The sequence below is a fragment of the Muntiacus reevesi genome, chromosome 2 (genome assembly GCF_963930625.1).
Source record: "Muntiacus reevesi chromosome 2, mMunRee1.1, whole genome shotgun sequence".
In the NCBI taxonomy this organism is placed as follows: Eukaryota; Metazoa; Chordata; class Mammalia; order Artiodactyla; family Cervidae; genus Muntiacus; species Muntiacus reevesi.
In genome coordinates, this window is record NC_089250.1 from 204,908,332 (window position 1) to 204,928,746 (window position 20,415).

The 20,415-nt window shown below is 45.0% G+C and overlaps 1 protein-coding gene across 2 annotated transcripts in view; it reads left to right on the forward strand.

Moving 5' to 3' along the window:
- Window positions 1–398: 398 nt before the first annotated feature.
- Window positions 399–20,415, forward strand: part of ITGAL (integrin subunit alpha L) — a 43,400-nt gene continuing 23,383 nt past the window's right edge. For both annotated transcript variants that reach the window (XM_065920362.1, XM_065920363.1), the window contains exons 1-11: window positions 399–574; window positions 1,898–2,000; window positions 2,737–2,828; window positions 2,931–2,998; window positions 6,583–6,700; window positions 6,825–6,955; window positions 7,694–7,839; window positions 9,642–9,774; window positions 9,933–10,083; window positions 15,355–15,428; window positions 15,509–15,641. In XM_065920362.1, coding sequence (XP_065776434.1) covers window positions 520–574; window positions 1,898–2,000; window positions 2,737–2,828; window positions 2,931–2,998; window positions 6,583–6,700; window positions 6,825–6,955; window positions 7,694–7,839; window positions 9,642–9,774; window positions 9,933–10,083; window positions 15,355–15,428; window positions 15,509–15,641 — 1,204 coding nt within the window. In that variant the 5' untranslated portion in view covers window positions 399–519. The remainder of the gene's footprint in view (window positions 575–1,897; window positions 2,001–2,736; window positions 2,829–2,930; window positions 2,999–6,582; window positions 6,701–6,824; window positions 6,956–7,693; window positions 7,840–9,641; window positions 9,775–9,932; window positions 10,084–15,354; window positions 15,429–15,508; window positions 15,642–20,415) is intronic.

Genomic DNA, 20,415 nt, shown 5'->3' on the forward strand with positions numbered 1-20,415 from the left:
TCTTCAACAGTGAGTATATCACGGGCATCTTTCAATGTCAAGGGAAGGCTGTCTCATCCTTTTTCCCCCACCCCCATCTTATTTTTTTCTTTCCTTCTTTTTTGCGGCTACATAGCATTCCATGACGGTTGTACCACAGTTCATCTGACCAGTCTTCCCCTGAGCTTTAACAAATCTTAAGTTCTTGTGTTGGTGAAGGACTGAGACGCCGCAGCTGTTGGGCAGCACGACCGTGCTGTCTTCCCCAGGACAATAAAATAATGCAAGAGGCACAGGAAGTGTCTAACCTGCTGAACACACTTCCTCTCTGAAGCCCATGATGCGGTTTCACAACCTCCCTAGGCACAACCCTCTCTCCCCCGGACTCTGTCACCAGCCTGGCGCCTCTGTGAGAAAGTTCCAGTGCAAGACGCCCTGGGGCTTTATCATTTCCCTCTTTCACCCAGTCCGGGTTGCTGGTAAATCCCAAGAGCCCTCTGAGACTATACCTGGGCTGGCTCCCTCCAGCCGGCTTGAAAGATGAATTCTTGCATCATCGTGATGAGGTTGCTGCTGTCTGGGCCTTTTCTGTTTGGTAGGCAAGGGAGATGGGGAGGGGAGGGGCATGTCTCTGTGCTGAGGGAAACAGCAGGACTTTGTAGAACAGAGTAAATGAGCAGCTGATTTAAGGGTGGCATGGGCCATAGGCAATGCGGGGGCCAGGGGAATCGTGGAGAGAGGGGAAGGAAAACAAAGAAAGTCGGACAAACAGACTATGGGCAGGATCCGAAGATATTTTCAGGCAAAAGAGGGAGAAAAAGGTCACAGCAGTGAGAGATGGGGGAGGGGCCCTTAAAAAGGGGATGTGCCTGCGTGCTAAGTCGCTTCAGTTGTGTCCAACTTTGTGTGACGCTTGGAGAAAGAAATGGCAACCCACTCCAGTGCTCTTGCCTGGAAAATCCCATGGACAGAGGAGACTGGTGAGTTACAGTCCATGGGGTCCCAAGGAGCTGGGACTTCACTTTTTCACTTTTGTGCGACCCTATGGACTGTAGCCCGCCAGGCTCCTCTGTCCACGGGATTCTCCAGGCAAGAATACTGGAGTGGGTTGCTATGCTTTTGGGGGGAATGGTTAATGCATACATGGATCTGGCCTAAGATCTGGTTCTATGCATGTTTCTACCTCTGATTGTCATCTTGGAAGAGTCCCTTCCCTCTTTCTGGGGCTCAGTTTCTTCATCTGAATAAACGAGGCCAGCACCTCTGACATCTTAAGATGTGTGGAATAAGCCCAAGCCCAAGGAAAGCAGGGCTGATAAAGGACAGTTTGGGGTCTTTCAGATGACGCCAAGGATCACTGAGGGTGGGGAGGTGATAGCGGAATTTGAGATCTAATGGTTAGCAGAGACTGGTCCATGGGGGTGGGGGAAGTTAGGGAGCGTTACCTGAGCAAGGAGGCAGCCTCACAGAATCAGGGGATCTCCAGCTTTCACAGGGAGGAAGCCTGAGGCTAATGATCTGAGTTTTCAGGGTGACTGGGCCCCATGTCCCAGGGAGAAGTGGGTGTGTGAGGAGATGCAAGCCCTTGCAGCAGCCCCATCGCCACCGGGGGCCCCTTCAGATTGCTCCTGTCTTAGGCACCACCGTCTTCTCATCCTTCCTTTGCTGAGAGGCCAGTCAGAAGTTGTGTGTCCTTTAGAGTTCTGGGTAGTAGGAATCGCTGCTTCCATATGTCCTGCAGTCCAGGCCCCCAGGAGAGGTCTAGGAGGGCAGTTTCTAGTCCTCCCTAGGTGTGGGAGGCCTGACCACACTGGGGGCGTGTGGTTGGTGGCCAATCAGCGCCCACCACTGTGGGGGCTTATGAGGTGAGGAGGAGTTCCTGGTCGGAAGTGGCTGACCTTCTTCTGGTCTCTCTCAGCCCCAGCCTGGAGCTACAACCTGGATGTTCGACATGTGCAAAACTTCTCCTTCCCACTCGCCGGGAGGCATTTTGGGTACCGTGTTTTGCAAGTTGGAAGCAGGTGAGCTGTTGCCACAGGCCCTCCCTGCCCTGACCAGGACCTTCCTGTTTCGAGGAGTCTGTGATGGGATCAACAAGGCCATCCAATTGTAGGATGAGAATCATCCATCGTTAAAGCGCCCCGGGACTTCCCTGGTGGTCCAATGGTTAGGACCCCAGGCTTCCACTTCAAGGGGCAGAGTTCAATCCCTGGTTGGGGAACTAAGATCCCACATGACAGTGTGAAAAATGAAAAAAAAAAAAAAAAAAAAAAAGCCCTATAAGTGCCTAAATAGGAGGGAATACATATGACAACCCCTAAAATGCTTTGCCACACTTTCTCGATTCCAGACTCTCTCCCAAACTAGACAGTGAACTCCCTCAAGGCAGAGATTTTGTTTCTCTCTCAAATCCCCTCTCCATCCCTAGTACATAGTACATAGCAGGTAAGCCATATATGACTTTTGAATTGATTGTTGATTGAATGAAACCACAATGTCACATGCTGGCAGATCATTCTCTGGGCCTGTTTTTCTGTACTGTCAATGGAAAAGATCCTTAACTTTCTAGAATTCTGGCATATTGGATTATTTTTCTGGGATCCAATAAGGAAGAGATGGGAGCTTAGCATCCACCCAGATAGGGAGTGACTGAAGTGCTTCCAGAAACCTTTTGGGAGATCTGAACCCCCTTAATAGGTCAGAGTGGTTGGGTAAAGATCTGGGCAACTCCATCTCACGGGTGGAATTTCATATCAGGGTTGTCGTGGGAGCTCCAAGTGAAGGGAACAGCAAGGGAAACCTGTATCAATGCCAGCCAGAAACTGGAGAATGTCTGCAAGTCACACTGAGTGAGTAACTGGTTTGGGAGGAATGTGCTCAGGAAATCGAGGCTGGCCCCATCACACCTGCGTTGCTTAAGTTTCTCCAGGTGAATCTTCTGGTGCCCACAGGTTCCAACTATACCTCCAAGTACTTGGGAATGACCTTGGCGACAGACCCCACAAGTGGCAACGTTCTGGTAAGATTTTTGTATAGTGTGATGTCAGCACCTATGAAGCTTTTGTTAGGAAAGGGAGACAAAAGAAAGAAAAAAGTGAATTAAAGATCCTATACAGATGAATGAAGAAAATGTGGTACATATATACAGTGGAATATTGGTGTTGTTTAGTCTGTAAGTCGTGTCTGACTCTTTGCAGCCCCATGGACTGTAGCCCACCAGGCTCCTCTGTCCATGGGATTCTCCAGGCAAGAACACTGGAGTGGGTTGCCGTGCCCTCCTCCAGGGGATCTTCCTGATCCAGGAAACAAACCCAAGTCTCCTGCATTGTAGGTGGATTCTTTACCATTGAGCCACTGGGGAAACCCTACAATGGAGTATTACTTAGCCATAAGAAGGGACGAAATTGAGTCATTTGTAAAGATGTGGATGGATCTAGAGTTTGCATGCAGGGTGAAGTAAATCAGAAAGAGAAAAACAAATATCATATATTAACATATGTATGTAGAATCTAGAGAAGTGATATAGATGAACGCATCTGCAGGTCAGAAATAGAGACTCAGACAGAGAGAATGGATGTGTGGACACAATTGGAGAGGGGAGGGTGGACGAATTGGGAGATTAGAATGGACACATATACACTGTCGTGTGTAGAACTATAGCTAGTGGGAAACTTTTGTATAGCACAGGAGTTAAGCTCAGTGCTCTGTGATAACCTAGAGAGGTGAGATGAGGGGAGTGGGAGGAGGTTCAAGAGGTCCATGTACACATATAGCTGATTCCCTTTGTTGTACAGAAGAAATTAACACAACACTGTAAAGCAAATATTTGTGAAGTCACTCAGTCGTATCCGACTCTTTGCGACCCCGTGGACTATAGCCTACCAGGCTCCTCCCTCCATGGGATTCTCCAGGCAAGAATACTGGAGTGGTTTCCCATTTCCTTCTCCAGGGGGTCTTCCCGACCCAGAGATCGAACCCAGGTCTCCCACATTGCAGGCAGATGCTTTAACCTCTGAGCCACCAGGGAAGCTCAAAATATTCTTCCATTAAAAAAAAAAAGATCCTACGCAAGATTAAAGGCACCAGAGAGATTTGGATTCAGTTAGCATTTATTGAGACCCAACTATCAGCTCTTTTTAAGACCTTAGCTACGTCAGTTTTTTTTTCCCAAATATGAAATGTCATTGACCATTCATACACAAGATGCCTTATGGTGGTACACAACTTTAACGTTTTATTTATTTATTTATTTTTATTTTTTCATATTTCCTCTGTGCTCACACATACATAACCTCCCTCATTATCAACGTCACTCACCAGAGTGGTACTTTTTTTGTTAAACCAAAGATGAACCTACATGGATGGACACATCATAATCACCTGAAGTCCATAGTTTACCTTCGGGTTCACTGTTGGTGTTATACACTCTTTGAGTTTGGAGAAACATATAATGATATATATCCATATAGTATCAGAGTATATTCAATACCCTAAAAATTCTATGTCTGTGTGTTAGTCGCCCAGTTGTGTCTGATCTTAGTGACCCCATGGACTGCGCCTCTGTCTGTGGGATTTCCCAGGCAAGAACGCTGGAGTGGGTTGCCATTTCCTTCTCCAAATTTTAACGTTTAAATAGTCTTACATTGACTTAATGGTTTATTAGAAAAAATATACAAGTCCCTCAAATTCATGATTTCTTGGATTGCATTGCTTAGGATGAGGCTAAAGTTTTAAAAACTAAATTTTAAACAACAAAGTCCTGTTTTTTTTGTTATGTTTTTAATTTTGTTGAAGTCTAGCTGATTTACAATGTTGTGTGAATTTGTGCTGTATAACATAGTGACTCAGTTATACATGCTTTTTCATATTCTTTTCCATTATGGCTTATGACAAGACATTGGATATGGTTCCCTGTGCTATACAGTAGGACCTTGCTGTTTATCCTATGTATAATATACATTATATAGGATAACTATATATAATAGTTTGCATTTGCTAATCCCAGACTCTCAATGCTTTCCTCCCCATCTCTTCTCTCCCAACAATGTCCTATTATATAACACAAGAAACTATATTCAATATCTTGTCACAAGCCATAATGGAAAAGAATATGAAAAAGAATGTATATATATATATTTATGTAACTGAATCACTTTGCTGTACTCTAGAAACTAACCCAACATTGTAAATCAACTGCACTTCAATTTTAAAAAAAATAAATTTTAATTAAATGAAATACTAAATAAATAATAGTATGTATGATATGATATGCCCATATGGCAGAAATTGTGAATTCATACACAAATGCGTTTGAGAAACCCTGCGTTATCTCTTCCAATCCTTAGAACAGAGGTGAGATAGGGATCTGTATACACATTTTACACAGGAAGAAACAGGACAGAAGAGGTTAAAAGACTTTATCAAGATCACACAGTTTTAAAGAGACAGAGCCAGGATTTGAATCAAATTGCTATCTGAGCTGGAGTCCATTGTTCTTCACAATTCATCTCAGCAGTATCCTTCTGACCCAGATGTACGAGAGACAGAAGGTTAAGTGAGTGAAGTAAAGGGCTGGCTGAAAAGTTCCTTTGGGTTTGGTATGGAAAAACCAAAACAAACATTTTGGCCAACCTAATATTTATCCAGTATTTAACTGGAGTTTAGTTACTTAGCTATGATTACACGCCAGGCACTGTACTGGGTTCTGATGGGGGAAAGGGGAATGAGATACAAAGATGGCTATGACACGAGCCAGACCTTTCAAGAATTACAGTCTGGCAGGAAAGATAGTCGTCAAAAAGGAAGCAGCATTGAAGATTCTAGAAATAGAGAGTCATTTGATTTGGTGTAAACACAGAATGTGTCATTGGGAATAGAAGCAGATAGGCCTGGAAATGTACACCAGTACCCACTGTAAACAACATGAATGCCAAACTAAGGAGTTAAGATTTCATCCTGGAGGCAGCGAGCATCCATTGGCATATAGCATTGGTAGTAAGGATGAAGAGACTGATACAAGAGACCTGGAGGCTGAACTACCTTGCCTTGGTAACCAGTTGGATATAAGAAATGACAGTTGAGGGATAATGACGCTAAAGGGCAACGTAGATTTGTTATTTCTGTTTGATGGCCCAAGAAGCTTGCAGCAAGATGAATTTCAGAAGATTATGGACGTCATGAAAGACGTGATGGTTTTTGTTCTTGGTTGAAGATGCACCAAATATGCACAGCAAGAGGAAGCCCCAACCCGTTTTATTTTTAAATAATTTAATTAATTCATTATTATTATTATTTTTGCTGTGCTGAGTCTTCATTACTGAGTGGGCTACTCTCCAATTATAGCGTGCAGGCTTTTCACTGCAGCACCTTTTCTTATTGCGGAGTACAGGCTCTAGGGCACGTGGCCTTCAGTAGTTTCGGCTCCTGGGCTCTAGAGCACAGGCTCAATATTGTGGCACATGGCTTAGTTACTCTGAGGCAAGTGAGGTCTCCCCGGATCAGGGATCGAACTCGTGTCTCCTGCATTGGCTAGCGGATTCTTTACCACCCGGAGCCAGCAGGGAAGCCCACCTCAACCTTTTTGAAACTCTTTGCTCCCTTCAGGCCTGTGATCCTGGACTGTCTCGAACATGTGACCAGAACATCTATCTAAGTGGTCTGTGTTACCTCATCCACCAGAATCTGAGGGGTCCGGTGCTGCAAGGGCACCCTGGTTATCAGGGTAAGGAGTGGGGGGCCCAGCGGGGAGCAATACCTCCAAGTGGTTGCCCTTTCATGGGAACGAGCATGGGCAGGCCAACCCCTGGAGACCATTTACCAAATCCCTCCGTGTCTGACCTCTGTAGAATGTATAAAGGGCAACGTAGACTTGGTATTTCTGTTTGATGGCTCAAGGAGCTTGCAGCAAGATGAATTTGAGAAAATTGTGGACTTCATGAAGGATGTAATGAAGAAACTCAGCAACTCTTCCTACCAGGTAAATATAGTAGTTAGGATTCCTGGTGGTAGGCAATAGCTACCTAAAGGCATAAGGGGAAAATCTAGTATTAATACAATGTGTCTCTGTAACCTAAGGGCATGATTATTACTGGACCTTTGCTTCCAGAATTCTCCCTAATTCCTATTTCTGTTTCATTTTGGCTCTTGCTTCCCTCTTCTCTTTCTTTCTGTTTCTCTCTGTAGACTGGCTCTCAGCTTCTTTGGATCACGCGGGCTGGTGGAAAGTGCCCAAGGTCACATGTTCAAGTTACAGGAGGGCTGTTGGGTTTTTTTTTATTTTTTTAATAATCTTCTCAAGCAACCCCTCCCTCTGTAAATTTCAGTTTCACACAGGAAAGATTTTGACCAGGCTTGCCTCAGTCCAGTGGCCAACTTTGGCCCAGCTAGTTGTATCCAGTTTAGCAGGGTCATATTCATACTTAGCAGAAATACGACTGCTAGGAACTATCTCTGTTGGTGAGGTGGGCAAATCCAGCGAACCGGAGCCCAGCAGACAGCATTCTATAAGGGATTCAAAATGTATTTATTTCTGTGTTTGCTTATATACAACCTCATTTTCTTCTTTTTTGTTTAAATACAGCCTCATTTTCAAAAGAACAATTTGAGGCAGGGATGTGGAGTTGGGTTGCCCAGGTCTTGGATAAGAAGTTGAGATTACAGCAGATAAGTGGGAAGGGCTGTGTTAAGAGTTTCATGTCTTCCTTCTTTTTTCTAGTTTGCAGCCGTTCAGTTTTCTACAGATTTCAAAACAGAATTTACTTTCTTGGATTACATTAGACAGAAGGACCCTGACTCTCTGTTGGCCAGAGTCAAACACATGCGTCTGTTGACCAACACCTTTGGTGCCATCAACTATGTCGCGTGAGTTTCCTTTTAGGAAAGATCCCATCTATTGGTTGTTCTGCGTATTACTAGCTTCTTCAGGTTGCAAGGTGTAGGAACTCAACTGGTAGATCCAACAAGGAAACAGGTTATTGTAAGAATTCAAGCGGAGCAATTTTAGTACAGGTCCTTTTATTTATTTTTAGTTGAATGATAATTGCTTTACAATGTCGTGTTGGTTTCTGCCATACAGCAGCGTGAATCAGCCATAAGTATACATACGTCCCCTCCCTCTTGAACCTCACTCCCACCTTCCACCCCATCCCACCTCTCTAGGTCCTCACAGAGCACTGGCCTGAGCTCCCTGAGTTATACAACAACTTCCTAGTAGCTATTTGTTTTATATATAGTAATGTATATATTTCAATGTCCCTCTCACAATCTTTTTTTACCAAAAAAAATTTATTTATTTACTTATTTTTGGCCGTGTCGGGTCTTAGTTGTTGCATGTGGGATCTAGTTCCCTGACCAGGGATCAAACCTGGGCCCCCTGCACTGGGAGCTCAGAGTCTAGGCCACCTGACCACCAGGGAAGTCTCTCATTGGTGATTTTGGACAGAGGAGAGATAATCTGACTTATGTTTTTAAAAGGATCCCTCCAGCTGCAGAGTTGTGATCAGACTGTGGAAGGGGCAAGGGTGGAAGCAGGGAGGCCAGTTTGCAGGCTCTCGAACAATCCAGAAGAGAGATGATGGTGGCTTAAACCAGGGTGGGAATCCTTGAACAGGATGCATGATAGGCCGTGTCCAGGTGGATGGAAGCTGGGGAAACATTTACATCCAAGATAGAACCAGAGATATTGGCAGCAAGTGGTTTTGACCCGGCCCACCCATCAGGTTCTCCTGTCTTTGGCAGCTTCCAAGTGTTAATAGCTCTCCCATTCTCCCCTCGTATCACTTCACCTCACACTGTGGCCTCTCCAGGTGACTTTCCACTTCTGTGCCTAAAGCAGATCATGCCCTAAGTCAGGGATGGTGGGATGGCCACTCTTGGATAAATTGTCCATCTTTGGTTAGCTGTGGGGTGAGGAGAGGAGGATGGTTCAGATAGAGTGGCTGTCCCAGGGGAAGTTGTGGGCAGCCTATCTTGCTTCAGAAGGAGGCTGTGGGCAGGGCAGGAATTTGTAGCCTGGACCTGTCCAGAATTTAGTCCTCCCCTCTTTCTCTTCTGTCACATGACTGAGCACCTACTCTGAGTCAGGAGCCAGAGATACAGCAGCAAAACAAACATGACTCTTTCCTCGAGGAGGTCATGCTCTGTGGGAGAAATTGATGTGGAAACAAGTCTCTTTGATTGCCTAGGAAACTTGCTGTTGCAGAGATGTACAGGCAGCCTGGTGATGGTCGGGGATGCAGAGGTGGTGTTGAATGAGCTTTCTCCAGAAGAGGGCCTTTCCAGTGTTCTTTGGCTGTGGAACCCATCCTTCCACTGGAATCTCACCTAGAACACCAGCATATCTAACTGATTAAAGGGTAGTTGCCATGTGGTTGAAATGGGGAGTAGGAAGCCCAGAGTTTCACTTCACTGCCCACAGTCTCTGGGACAACCTTGTGGCTACATAGAATTCTGTTGAAGACCACTGGTCCAGGAGGAGAGATATGGCAACCTGGGCTGAGGAAGGAGGCTCAGAAGAGAGCTTTTGAGAGCTGGAAATAGCTGCTTGGGGATTGTGAAGAGGGATTTGTCACCATCAGCAGGGCAGTAACTTAATGAACACGGTGAGGTGGAGCCTCAGAGGATTTGGGGGGAAGTCTCTTACATCCCCCTCTTCCTTGGTACAGGAAAGAAGTGTTCCGGCTAGATCTGGGGGCCCGGCCAGATGCCACCAAAGTGCTTATCATCATCACTGATGGGGAAGCCACCGACGAACACAACATTGATGCAGCCAAAGATATCATCCGCTACATCATTGGGGTATGGGCCCCAGGTCCCTGCTACTTCTTAGGACCTGTCTTCCGTCTCCTATTCTTAAACCCCACTCCTTTTCTCCCTGGGGCCAGGGTCTTGTGAAAATAGTAGAAAATTGTTCTGCAAGTCTGGAGATGCCAGCTATACACTCTTCATTCTTCCAGATTGGAAAGAATTTTCAGACCAAGGAAAGTCAGGAGGCACTCCATCAGTTTGCCTCCAAACCCGCGGAGGAGTTTGTAAAGATCCTGGACACATTTGAGAAGCTGAAAGATCTATTCACCGAACTGCAAAAAAAGATCTATGTCATTGAGGGTGAGTGGCAGACCCTGGGAGAGAGGGTTTGGGGGTTCTATAGAGAACCTCACCTAGGACGTCAGATTTGAGACATGTGGAATAATAATCACGGGCACTCACAGAGCATGCATCACTGTGCTAAGAGTTCTCTGGATAAAAGACCTCAGGTAGGAACTTAGGGAAGGGTGATATAGGAAGTTCTGTCTTCCTCTTGAAGCTCAGCCTGGTCCAGGACAAGGCTCCGAGCTGACCTGTGTCTTACTGGTGTCAGCTGTGTCCTATAGAATGACTATAATTTTTTCCATCACTCAGCTCCCTCACTGTCTTTTATCCTGGGCTTCAAATTATTTGAGATGTTGCAAGCAGGGAGGGGCTGTGGGCAAGGAGCCCACAGGCCCTCTTTCTTGGCCCAGAATAAGAGAAGGTTTGGTTGTAGTTGTCAGACAGAGCACTGCCTATGGGAGAGTATTTCCCCAAGTGACCTAGTCTGCTAAAAGATACATGATTCCCCCAGGAAGCCTCTTCACTTAGGACACAGCCTTGGTGCTCACATCATGTGAAGAGGCAATGTGTTATATAAAATGGGACCAAGCAGAATTCACTCTGCATGTACTATGTAACCTCAGGCAGGTCACTTTCCGTCTCTGAGGCTCGTTGCTCTGTCAAATGGGGATAGTAATAGCTATCTCAGAAGGTGGTAAGGTTTAACCACTGTATTCTTTTCCTAGGGCTACTGCACCAAAAATGAGGGGGCTTAAAGCAAGAGAAATGTTTTGTCTTGCAGTTCTGGAGCCTAGAAATCAATACTCATGAGCTTGACAGGGCCGTACTCCTTGGGATGGTTTTGGAGAGAATCGTTCCCTGCCTCTTTTTTTTTTTTTTAAGTTAAATAATTAATTAATTTGGCTGTGCTGGGTCTTAGTTGAGGCACACAGTATCTCTGATCTTCATTGGGGCACACAGGATATTTAGTTGCAGCATGTGGGATCTAGTTCCCTGACCAGGGGTCGAACCCAGTCCCCTTGCATTGGGAGTGTGGAGTCTTAGCCACTAGTCCCTCCCCATCTCTTCTAACTTCCGGTGTTTGCTAACATTCCTTGGCATTCCTTGACTTGTCGCTGCATCATTCTAGTTGCCTGGCTGTCTTCTCCCTGTGTATCTACCCGTTATCTTTTCTCCATGTCTGTCCTTCTGTGTCCAAATTGCCCCTCTAATAAGGACACCAGTCATATTGGATCAGGGCCCACCCTAATGACCTTGTTTTAACACATCACAAGCTAAAGCCTGTGGCTGGCAATTTGTTATGTAAGGGAATATTGAAACACTCCTGTCAATAATGTCTGAGTAACAGAAGACATATAACTATGTCTCTGGTCAGTAAGTTGTTAACTTGATTACCTCTGTAAAGACCCTGTTTTCAAGTATGTTCACATTCTGAGGTACTAGGGGTTAAGACTTCAATATATTTTCTTTAAGGCACACAGTTCAAGCCTAATGACTATTTAGAAAGTGCTCGGTAGCTTGTAGGCTCTAAGTAAGTCATAGCTCTTATCCTCTATCATCCCTGCCCTTACTCATCCTTCAGATCATAGTTTAAATACCATCCTCTCTGATACTTTCTCATTGATCCCTAGTCTGGAATCCCGTGTGCTGCTTTAACCACTGTATGTTTGTTCCCCATCACACCCGTGTGATATACATTGTATTAGAACTCTCTATTAGGACTTCTCTGGGGGGTCCAGTGGTTAAGACCTCGAGCTTCCACTGCAGGAGGCATAAGTTTGATGTCTGGTCAGGGAAGTTCAAGCTTGTTAATTCTAGCCATGATGGCTCAGTGGTAAAGAATCTGCCTGCCAATACAGGAGACAGGTTTGATCCCTGGTCTGGGAAGATCCCACATACCACGGAGCCTATGCTCCACAACTATTGAACCAGTGCTCCAGAGCCTGGCAGCCACAAGTACTGAAACCTAAGCACCCAAGAGCCCAAGCTTTGCAACAGTGAGAAGCATCACAACTAGAGAAAGCCTGCACAGCAATGAAGACCCAGCACAGCCAAAAATAAATAAATACATTAAAAAAAAAAAAAAAAGAATACATTGGAAAATCACTGGAGAAAGTACATCGGCCATACTTCAATTAAAAAACAAACAAATAGCAACTTCCTTGGGGGTCCAGTGACTTAAACTCTGTGCTTTGAATGCAGGGAGCCCAGGTTTAATCAGGGAATATGCTGCAGCTAAGAGTTTGCATGCCACAGCTAAGACCCGGCACAGCCAAATAAATAAATAAAACTTTAAAACAAACAAAAACTTGGACTGAAAAAAATTGAAAAAGAGAAAGAACTCTCTAGTAGCAGAAATAGCTCAGTTGGGAGAGCAGTAGACTGAAGAGAAAGAACTCTCTATTAGATGTCTGTCTCCCACACTGTACTGAGATGTCTATCTCAGCAAGCATTGTGCCTGCTTTTCTACCATTGTATTCCTGGCACCAGATATTTAGTGACTGTAAATATTTCTTCAGTGAATGAACATATCTTCATAATAATGGCTATGGTTCTTGAAAACTTACAGGTCACAGGCCCTTTATCTATATCACTGAATCCATTCTTCTTAGTATCCTTGCCAGGCTGGTGGTATTATTTTCATTTTATTGATTAATGCTGGCAGCAACCATGGAGCAGGCACTGTGAATCAGACTCTCAGGGATAGTGTTAACGTAGAACTCATGTTCAGGTTGAATAAAGAAAAGGGGCTTTCCTGGTGGTCCAGTGGTTGAAAGTCCTCCTGCCAACGCAGGGGACATGCATTTGATCCCTTATCCAGTAGGATCCCACAGGCGCTGCACCCATGGAGTCCAAGCATTCTAGAGCCTGTGCTCTGTAACAGAAGAGGCCACTGTAATGAGAAGCCCATTCGTGGCAACTAGAGAAAGCCCTTAAGACCCAGCACAGCTGAAACCAAATAAATACAAAGAAAGGTAGTAAGATGGGAAAACAATGGAAACAGTGAGAGACTTTATTTTGTGGGGTGCTCCAAAATCACTACAGATGGTGACTTCAGCCATGAAATTAAAAGACGCTTGCTCCTTGGAAGAAAAGCTATGGCCAACCTGCTGCTGCTGCTGCTGCTGCTAAGTCTCTTCAGTCGTGTCTGACTCTGTGCGACCCCATAGATGGGAGCCCACCAGGTTCCCCCATCCCTGGAATTCTCCCAGCAAGAACACTGGAGTGGGTTGCCATTTCCTTCTTCAACCTAGATAGCATATTAAAAAGCAGAGACATTACTTTGCCTACAAAGATCCGTCTAGTCAAAGCTATGGTTTTTGCAGTAGTCAGGTATGGATGTGAGAGTTGGACTATAAAGAAAGCTGAGTGCTGAAGAGTTGATGCTTTTGAATTGTGATGTTGGAGAAGACTCTTGAGAGTCCCTTGAACTGCAAGGAGATCCAACCAGTCCATCCTAAGGGAAATCAGTCCTGGATATTCATTGGAAGGACTGATGCTGAAGCTGAAACTCCAATACTTTGGCCACCTGATGTGAAGAACCAACTCATTTGAAAAGACCCTGGTGCTGGGAAAGATTTAAGGGCAGGAGGAGAAGGGGGCAACAGAGGATGAGATGGTTGGATGGCATCACCATCTCGATGGACACAAGTTTGAGCAAGCTCCAGGAGTTGGTGATGGACAGGGAAGCCCGGCCTGCTATAGTCCATGAGGTCACAAAGAGTCAGACACGACTGAGCAACTGGATTGAAACAGTATGCTTCAAGATTGTGACAGATACTGTAAAGGAAATGAATAAAGAGATAATACAGGTTCAGCCAGAAGGAGCCACATTAAGGAAGCTTTTTAAGGAAGGCCTTTCTGAGATACAGATTTTTTTTTTTTGTGGCCACACCAACCGGCTTGTGAGATCTCAGTTCCTCGACCAGAGATTGGACTCAGGTCACAGAGTGAAAGCCTGGAATCCTAACCACTAAGCCACCAGGGAACTCCCATGAGATGCTTTCTATTTTTTTTTTAATTGAGATAAAATTCACTCAGAGATGACTTTTGAGCTGAGACATGAAAGATAAGAATCAGACAGTTATGGGAGGAGAGTGGACAAAGAGGATTATAGTCAGAGACAAGGTCAAGTGCAAAGGCCCAGAGATGGGGCAGAGATGGACATGGAGGAACAGGGGAAAAGGTTGGAGTCATAAATGTGGGGAGTAAGGGAGAGAGAAGGTTGGAGAGGAAGGGAGGGCATCCCAATTCCTCATAACGAGTTTGAATTTTAGTCTTCAGACCAATGCGAAGTTGTGAAGGGCTTTAAAAAAGTGAAAGATGGGATCTGATACACATTTTTCAGAAAAAAGAATTAACTTGCTCTGTGGAAAAAGATATAGAAAGAGGAAAAAATGAAGTCAAAGGGGCTTCCCTGGCAGTCCAGTAGTGAGGACTCTGTGCTTCCACTGCAGGGGATGTGGATTCGATGCCTAGTCAGGGAACTAAGATCCCACGTGCCTTGCTGCTGCTACTAAGTCGCTTCAGTCGTGTCCGACTCTGTGCAACCCCATAGACGGCAGCCCACCAGGCTCCGCCGTCCCTGGGATTCTCCAGTCAAGAACACTGGAGTGGCTTGCCATGTCCTTCTCCAATGCATGAAAGTGAAAAGTGAAATTGAAGTCACTCAGTCATGTCCAACTCAGTGACCCCATGGACTGCACCCTACCAGGCTCCTCTGTCCATGGGATTTTCCAGGCAAGAGTACCGGAGTGGGGTGCCATTGCCTCCTCCACCACGTGCCTTGAGGCACAGTCAAAAAGAAATTAAACAGAACAGAAGGAAAAGGGAAGAATCAAGGTTGATTCCTGGCTTTTAGCATGAGTCACTAGGTGGACAAGAGTGGCATTCATTGAAGAGGCGAAGCCTGAGGAGAAACAGAAATCAAGAGCTGCTTTTTAGATGTGCTGAGTTGGATAACAGAATATCCACATTTGGATCCCATGGAGACTCAGGGGAGACTCAGGGCATAAGTGGCTTCTCCGTCTGACTCTTAAGTCCATGTTCTTGGGAATTCCCTGGTGGTCCAGTGTTTAGGACATGGTGCCCTCCCTGCTAGGGCCCCAGGTTCGATCCCTGGTAGGGGAACTAAAATCCCATAAACTGTGTGACACAGCCCCCCAAAAAGTTCGTGCTCTTTCTACCTTGCCTATGGGTAGATGCTGTGTATTTTTTTTTCTCAGTCCTTTCATGAGCATCACTGCTCATTGAGATTCAGCCCATTCTCCCTACTTCATCCCTCAGGCACAAGCAAACAGGACCTGACGTCCTTCAACATGGAGCTGTCCTCCAGCGGGATCAGCGCAGACCTCAGCGAGGTGAGTGATGGGCCTAAGGCAACCAGCAGAGGAAAGTGGCGAGAATGAAGCTGATCCTGCTCGTCTCCCGCTCTTGGCAGGGCCATGGCGTTGTGGGGGCCGTTGGAGCAAAGGACTGGGCTGGGGGCTTTCTCGACCTGAAGGCAGACCTGGAGAGCAGTACATTTGTTGGGAATGAACCACTGACAGTAGAATCGAGGGCAGGATATTTGGGTAAGTACTTCTTTTTTTCTGCTGGGTTCTTTCAGGTTTGGGGAACCAGAAAATCACTCACATTGACTTTCAAAATCATAATGAAAGCAATGAAGCAACAGTATGAAGAAGTTCAGTTTAAATATGGTCCTAATAGTCTTAATTTTTAACAACCCCTTGTGTGTGTGTGCATGTTCAGTTGCTCATCATGTCTGACTCTTTGACCCCATGGACTGCAGCCCACCAGGCTGCTCTGTCCATGGGATTTTTCAGGCAAGAATACCAAAGTGGTTTGCCACTTCCTCCTCCAGGGGATCTTCCTGACCCAAAGATGGGATCTGAGTCTCCTGCATTGGCGGGCCGATCCTTTACCCCTGAACTACCAGGGAAGCCCCAAATATGGTCATAACAGTCTTTAGTTTTTCCTTAATAACCTCTCACCTAGGTATTATTCACATTTTTATTTTCTGTATCTTATGATGCTTTGACATCTTGTGGCCTCGCTAGTCCTGGAGAGACTGGCTCCTCCCAGGGCTAGTTAATTTCTACAGGGAGAAAACTGCTTGCCTGGGAGGAGGCCTTCCATAGGCCAACCAGCCAATCCAGAGCCTGCTTTCTGATCAGTCCTTTATCTAACTTTCATGCACCGGGCTAGTATCCGCCCTGACCTAAATCATCCCTGGCCCAGGTACTAACCAACTGAAGACCTTCGCTATAGCTCAGAGCCTACCATTGTTATTCAAACCACCCAGTCTTGTGTGTGTGTGTGTGTGTGTGTATGTTAGTCACTCAGTCGTGTATGACTCTGTGACCCCATGGACTATAGCCTGCCAGGTTCTCTGTCCATGGAATTCTCCAGGCAAGAATACTAGAGTGGGTTGCCACTTCCTCCTATAGGGGATCTTCCTGACCCAGGGATCAAATCCAAAGTCTCCTGCATTGCGGCAGATTCTTTACCTTCTGAGCCACCAGGGAGGCCAGATCTCTCTGTTGTCATTCAGTCATACCTATGCATTAAATCCTGAGTACGTTTTACTGTAGTGGCTTCTCTTTTTGCAGAGCATGGGCTCTAGAGCACTCAGGCTGAGTAGTTGTGGTGCACGGGCTTTGCTGCCCCATGGCATGTAGGATCTTCTCTGACCAGGGATTGAACTCACGTAGCCTGCATTGGCAGGTGGATTCTTAACCACTGGACCACGAGGAAAGTCCCTGAGTACAGTTTAAAACAATCTACCTCACTAATAGGAGGACCAGCCCCTCCTCTGCAAGGTTTCTTCTTCTAGAATGGTCCAGGAACTCCAGGATTGATTGAATCTCAAGAGTTCACCAGATGCCAAGCACAGAGGAAATGCATCTGGTCAACCCACAACTGTTGTTGCTTCTTTCTGCCTCGTGATGTCTTGTCCTGCACAGTCCTGGGGATGCTGTTCATCCAAGGTGATGCCAGTCTCAGGAACAGAGGGGTCTTGCCCTTGCACTCAGGGTTATAACCCTTCTAGTTCATGTTCAACCAGTCTCAAGGCATAAACTGACTTCAAGAGCCCTGGGATAGGACTGCTTACAGGTTCTACCTCCTCATAGATCTAGAACCAACACCTTCCTCCCTTCCTCACCTGTGACCCTTGCCTAGGGGTGGGCTCAGAACACAAAGACTATTATTATTTAACTCTCAGAACACAAAGATCTTGTTAAATACTTTCCATGGGAAAATTGGTGCTATTCATAACGCATCTACCCTTCTAAGGGGGACTGCCCCCAGTGATTTTTTTCCTTTTTTTTTTTTGACAAGTATTTGTGACAAGTATTCTTTTGGGGGAAGGCTTCCCCAGTGGCTCAGTGGTAAAGAATCTGTTTGCAATGTAGGAGCTACAGGAGACGCCGGTTCGATCCCTGGTTCAGGAGATCCCCTGGAGGAGGGCATGGCAACCCACTCCAGTATTCTTGCCTGGGGAATCCCATGGACAGAGGAGCCTGGTGGGCTACAGTCCATGGGGTTTCAAAGAGTCAGACACGACTAAAGCGACTTAGCACGCACACATTCTTTTTCTGTGCGAGTATCATGCGCCAGACACTGTTCTAAGCGTGTGACACCTATTAACTTCTTTGACCTAATTTTATCTTCCCAGCAACCCTGTAAGTAGGTATTTTTATCATCTCTATTTTACAGATGAATAAATTGATCCCAGGAGACTTTATTTATTTATTTTCTTTTTTTTTTAGACTAGTCAAGTGCAGTAGTGAGAAGGGGGAAGAGTAGAACGAGGAGTTTGATCTGTAACTGACTGTGAACAATCAATTGAGATAACTCACTACCTTCAGACCAGCCTATTTATTTCTTTATTTTGGCTGCGCTGAGTCTTCACTACAGCCTGAGGGCTTTTTCAAACTGTAGTGCCTGGACTCTAGAGGACGTAAGCTCACTAGTTGCAGCAAATGGGTGGAGGTGCCTCTCAGCACTTGGGATCTTAGTTCCCCGCACAGGGGTTGAACCCACATCCTCTGCCCTGAAAGGCGGATTCTTAACCACTGGACCACCAGGAAAGTCTCAAGCCCAGGGGACTTTAAATAACTTGTCCAGGGTCACAGAACTAGTAGGGGGAACCCAGGGTCTATGGTTGGTAACCACTTCACTTACCCTACAGCACCTACACTGCTGCCTTCAAAGAGGTTTTTTGTGCTTCAGTATCCAGCTGGCTCTCCACAGTTGCGGGTTCCATGTTTATGATCCAAGGTTGGTTGAAGCCACAGATTTGAAAGTCGGGGATATTAAGGGCCAATCAGAGGACTCTGAGCGTCTGTGAATTTTGGTATTAGGGCAAGTCCCAGAACCAATCCACTGTGGATTCCTAGGGACAACTGTACTATAAAATAGTTGGCAAGGTGGCTCCTTATATAAGAAGAAATAATGCCAAAGTTGAATCTCTAGTTAGGCACCCACCCCACAGCACACACACCCCCCCACACACATAGATGTTTGTGTGTGTGTTTGTATATATGTAGAAGTAAATATATTCTTGATTGCCTGCTATGCTACTGTCCTTCAGATCTTAGTTTATATTTCACTAGCATGGTGCCAAGCATCTTACATCCATGATGTTATTTAATCCTCAAAACTATCCCATAAGATTGGTACTGCCTCATTTTTTTTCTAATGAGAAAACTGAGGTTCAGACACAGGAAGTAATTTACTCAAGATTACACAGCCAGGAAGAAGTAACACTTGGATTAAAACCTAGTCTCGCTAATTTCAGAGATCAAGCTCTTAATCCCCTGTGCTTCAGGAATATACATGAAGAAACCAGGAGAGTGGTTCGGCCTCTTCACCGTTCCTCTCCTGGGCTATAGAATCTCAGACATCTCTTTGTCTCACTCACTTTGAACTGCTCTAAGCAAAGAAGGTCATGCAGGGAAGAGATAATCTGAGAGATCGGGAATGACATATGCACATTACTGTATATAAAATAGAAGTACATACAGTATATAGCCCAGGGAACTCTACTGAATACTCTATAATTGCCTACATGGGGAAAGAATCTAAAAAAGAGTGGATATATGTATATGAATCAGTTTGCTATATACATGAAACTAACACAATATTATAAATCAACTATACTCCAACATAAGTTAATTTTTAAAAATAAGCAAAAATAAGCAAAGAAGGTCAAGTTGGGCTAGTGAGCCATCTTCAGAGCATTCTGATAAGCTGTCTCTTGGCTCTCACACAATCTCTAATCTGATTTCCTGCAGCATTTGCTCCAGCATTTTGTCAGAGTAGGAACAGAGGGCAGGAAACCTCGCCACAGAAGCTGTGAAGTATGAAGATAACCTTCGTGATATCTTGAAGCAGGAAATGTTTTCATGTCGCTTGCTTTTTTTTTTTTTCTTGAGGTATAGTTGACTTACAATAATATATTAGTTTCGGTATACAAGATAGTGATTCAAATTTTTATTGATTACACTCCATTTATGGTTATTATGAAATATTGACTATATTCTCTGTGCTGTACAATCACTACTCTTTGTGCTTGCCGTTCAGTCACTCAGTCGTGGCCGACTCTTTGGGACCGCATGGACTGCAGCATGCCAAACTTCCAGGGCCTTCACCATCTCCAGGAGTTTGCTCAGACTCCTGTCCTTTGAATCAGAGATGCCATCCAACCATCTCATTCTCTGTTACTCCAACTCTTTAAGTTTACATTTCAGTATTTTTATTAGGCTATGTCTCCAGGCTGATTGATCTGTATAATCTTTTCATTTCAATCTTTTCTATTAAATTTTTATTTAAAAATTTTCAAACTTTTAAGAAAAGTTAACAGTACAGTGAACACCCATACACTTTTCACCTTAATTTATCAGTTAACATTTGCCACTTTTGATTTATCTCTCTTTACATATATACACATATATATGCAAAGAATAATATACACATATGTATATTATTTTAGCAGTCAGCATTCTCCAGAGAAACAAAGCCAACAAGATATATCTAGGTCTGTATCTTTATATAATTCTTTTTGTCTCTTTTCGTATCTATCTATCTATCTATAAAGAGATTGGTTTTAAGAAGCTGGAGACTTCCCTGGTGGTCCAGTGGTTAAGAATCTGCTTGCCAGTGTGGTAGACACAGGTTCTATCCTGGGTTCAGGAAGATTCCACATGCTGTGGGGCAGCTAAGCCCATGCACCACAACTACTGAAGCCCACGTTCTAGAGCCTGTGCCTGTAACAGAGAAGTTACCACAGTGAGAAACCCTTGCACCACAACAAAAGAGTAGCAGCCACTTGCTGCAACTAGA